Source organism: Desarmillaria tabescens, assembly GCF_030435595.1.
Source record: "Desarmillaria tabescens strain CCBAS 213 chromosome Unknown EV420scaffold_81, whole genome shotgun sequence".
Lineage (NCBI taxonomy): Eukaryota > Fungi > Basidiomycota > Agaricomycetes > Agaricales > Physalacriaceae > Desarmillaria > Desarmillaria tabescens.
Window position 1 is genome coordinate 144,744 of NW_026848380.1, and position 3,434 is coordinate 148,177.

General features: G+C 48.1%; 1 protein-coding gene across 1 annotated transcript; it reads right to left on the bottom strand.

Moving 5' to 3' along the window:
* Positions 1 to 416: 416 nt before the first annotated feature.
* EV420DRAFT_1769366 (uncharacterized protein) lies at positions 417 to 2,602 on the bottom strand. Its single transcript, XM_060481023.1, has 6 exons — positions 2,548 to 2,602; positions 2,391 to 2,493; positions 2,312 to 2,335; positions 1,678 to 2,254; positions 1,436 to 1,625; positions 417 to 1,378 (listed from the first exon to the last, which is right to left on the bottom strand). The coding sequence occupies exons 2-6, from the start codon at positions 2,488 to 2,490 to the stop codon at positions 713 to 715; spliced, it is 1,557 nt and encodes a 518-aa protein (XP_060323420.1). The 5' UTR covers positions 2,491 to 2,493; positions 2,548 to 2,602; the 3' UTR covers positions 417 to 712.
* Between the last annotated feature and the right edge of the window lie 832 nt (positions 2,603 to 3,434).

Here is a 3,434-nt window from a genome sequence, read left to right on the forward strand (position 1 = left end):
AATCACCAACTTACACCTCACCAGTTTCCTTCCTCCTGACCCGACTCAAATCACTCTCCATAACATCTCTCGCACATATCCCATCTTTCTCTTATTCTTCTTCTTTCTCTGGATTATGCTCGTTAGAAACCGTGTACCTGGCATTCCCGTACAATTGGTTACTGAATGCCGCTCAGCCGATGGATGTTCGCAAGTTGTGTGAGGATGCTGTCGTAACCTCAGTACAGTAATCTGACGAAACTGGACTTGAGTATGCGGGGACAGCAGTAGCCTTATCCTGATTGTTCGGACGGATTCAAGAAATGAGTACAGAAATTCGAACGTGATCTTGAAGCGGCGGGAAGGAGTCCGAGGATAACTATCACTTCTGAATTTTTGGAACACGGTCGTTGATGTGGGGAAGCCAACGAGTTGTAGGTAAATGAAGATATTTATTTCCCTCTTCGTCGAAATCGCTTAATACTTCCGCGTGACATGAAGCGTTGCACTAACTATTAACGATCATCGTAGTCAGCATACAAGGCGCACGCGATCGATTTCGCCGGACATCCGTCGTCGCGACATCCTCCGTTTTCAAGCTACTCCTTCTGTTCTCATATCTTGGTAGACTACTGCATAGTATCTCAACATATCTTTACACCCTCCTGCTTATTAAGCCTGGGTTCAGAAAAGGGAGGTCGTCAACACCTTCCGAAATGGATAAGAAACTGTATCAACGCGCTGGAGGGTCGTAGGGTGTTACAGACGACTTCTCCCGGTGGTGAGAAGAAGCAGATGGCCTGCTGGGTGTTGCATGTCCCGGCCCACTATGGACCCGAGCGTTCGAACCGACTGCGGGTGAATATCTGTCACTGTTATGTCTCCCGCGTCTGTCATGCCGCCTGTCCCGAGCTGGACGTGAAGAAGTCGGAAGGGAATGATATAATTTTGGCGTCTGCGCAGCAACATCCCTGCCCGAATGAGAATGTGGATTTCCTGAGGAGTGATGCTTCTCTGAGTGAGATGGTTTGGGCGTCTGAGCAGCAGCATCCGAGCCAGAGGCCCTGCCCGAAGGCGAATGTGATGATTTTCCCGGGGCTTGCGGCTTCTCTGCAGGTCTCGTTGAACTGCGAGGAGGAGGAGCTCGATGCGGAGGGTTTTTTGGCGCCGGATAGGCGTCCCTCGCCCGGCTCGAAGGGTGCTTTTCTTGAGGTGATATGTTCTGTAGTGGATAATGCATGATTCTCCATGGGTTTCCTCGCCCAGAAACGATGAATATAATGCCGTCTCGGAATGCAGAGGGTAGACGTCGGATGTAACTTCTTAAATCGGCTCGTCTGTTCCAAGTGAGCAAGCATACGGCATAGATAGGCTCGATGGCGACGGTAGCTGCAAGTAACTGGAAGGAAAGACGATTCGATGAGTGTATATAGATGTAACCGAAGCCGTATCTTACCTGTCCGAAACCGAGGGGATCGTAATTGATACGCGGTTCATACGGTAGCGAGTCGCCGAAACTCTGGAGAAGCTCGTAGTAGTAATAATCCATGTCGACGATCCATATTTTGAGTGTTCCCGCCCAACACATGTAGGCTAGGAGAATGCAAAGGAATACTGTCCAGGGATGCGCTCGAGTTATAACAATCCTGAAACGTTGAATTCAACAGACATATATCTGCAATTAAAACAAAGACTGACCATTGCGACAGGCAGAAGGACCGAACAGAGAACCACGTAATTTGGATACATCGAAAACGAGGCCAAGGAACTACCTTCCGCATGTGTCTTCGGTACTCTTCTCGGACGTCGGAGAAATGACGTACGGCGTAGACGAGATAAAAGAAAGGCAGCAACGGTAGGAAGTAAATCGTTATCTCGAGGGCCTCTGCTGCAGTAATCGAACGATAGATGAACCATCCGATCACTGTAGGCGAGGGGCAGACCTCGCCCTCGAAGACGTGAGCGAAATATATCAGGAGATCCAAGACGATCCAAAGAATTAGCATGATCGTAGTGAGGACACCAACAATTATCTTGGACTTTCCGAGGCGCTCGTACAGTGTGTTTCTTTTCTTCAGACAAACACGAAGCGTCGAATATAGGAAGTACACTGAAAGAGGTGACACGGTGATAGAGAGCGCGAAGTGCGCGTCAGCCATGGAGAGATTTCTCCGCCACATGCTGATGAATGTAACGAGGATAATGCTGTAGACCTGTACGAGCACGACACGTACAGACTCTGTCACGTCGTCATGAGACCACTTAATGAGTATCGCTGGCAGTTTTGGTTAGCCTTTAGCCTTCGCTATGAGCAGCTCCAAGGACTACGCACCCAGCATGACATTCGCAATGAAGACTATCGTTTCTAGTCAGAAAGGTACAGATCATTTAGTGAAACCGGTGAGGCGCACTGGACAATCGTACCGCATAGCCTTGCATGTCGGGATCACGACTGCTACGCGCGATACATTCGATATATGCCGTTGCCTGCCAAGAATGTATACCATTCATCGCCTATAAAACTTTCGTCGTCAAACGGTAAACCAGCTGAGCTTCGAAATGGCTCACGATTATTGAGTCTGCTGGACAGCAAGGGAGCGACAGCAAGGTAGGAGAATTTAGCCACGCCTAGATCGCGGCTATATAACGGCTCCGCCACAGTCGACATGGGAAGTCCCCTCGGGTGCACGCGATGGATGACTTATTGACGTCAGATTAACGTATGAAGGCTACTTAATGAAAAGTTATTAGCATCCGCAATCAGGTGAACGATAATATACCCTACTAATTTGAACTTGGGTGCACGGTCCTTTTCAGGATAAGTCTACACCCCTGCGATATGATGAGGTGCTCATTCTGCACTGCTAATGGATAGTATGAGGTTGCTGAGATTCATATGTTTCTTCGCTTCCGATTTACATGCTGATGGAAATTGGATGGAAAGGAAAGATGACGCAGATACTTCCGGATCGATCCGGGCCGAAGCGCCGCTTTCTGCTTTGCACTTAACTACCTACTTGCTACCTACTTCAACAAGACCTCATACCCATATCAACTGCAAGGAACACCATTAACAAGCAAGTGGTTCACTTGTTTTCCAGATAGACTTCGTGTTCCCCATTCGTGCCATCAGCATTACTCCCCGAGATTCGGAGGAAGGAGGGTCCACGAGCACACTGATGTAAGTCGTCTTTCTCTATGGCTAATCAATCTAAAACGTTTGACGTGAATTGAAAGCCGCCATTTAATCAAAGGATATCAACGTACAGTTAAGTACACAAATCCGAGTTATCACTGTCCGCAATAATTGACTTCTGAGTCATACACTATTGTTAAGAACCAGGGTATTTCGAGCTAATACACAAAGTAATGAGTACTTGAGTAAAACCCAAGTCGTGAGCGAGGATGTCCGTAAGCCGAGTTCCAACCACCAAGAGGGATCCGTAAGGGTGCTA

Coding starts and splice junctions, on each gene's coding strand:
- EV420DRAFT_1769366 (XM_060481023.1), bottom strand. CDS start 2,490: ATGAATGGTATACATTCTTGGCAGGCAACGGCATATATCGAATGTATC. Junction 2,336..2,390: donor CTATGCGGTACGATTGTCCA/GTGCGCCTCACC, acceptor TAGAAACGATAG/TCTTCATTGCGAATGTCATG. Junction 1,626..1,677: donor TCCTTCTGCCTGTCGCAATG/GTCAGTCTTTGT, acceptor TCAACGTTTCAG/GATTGTTATAACTCGAGCGC.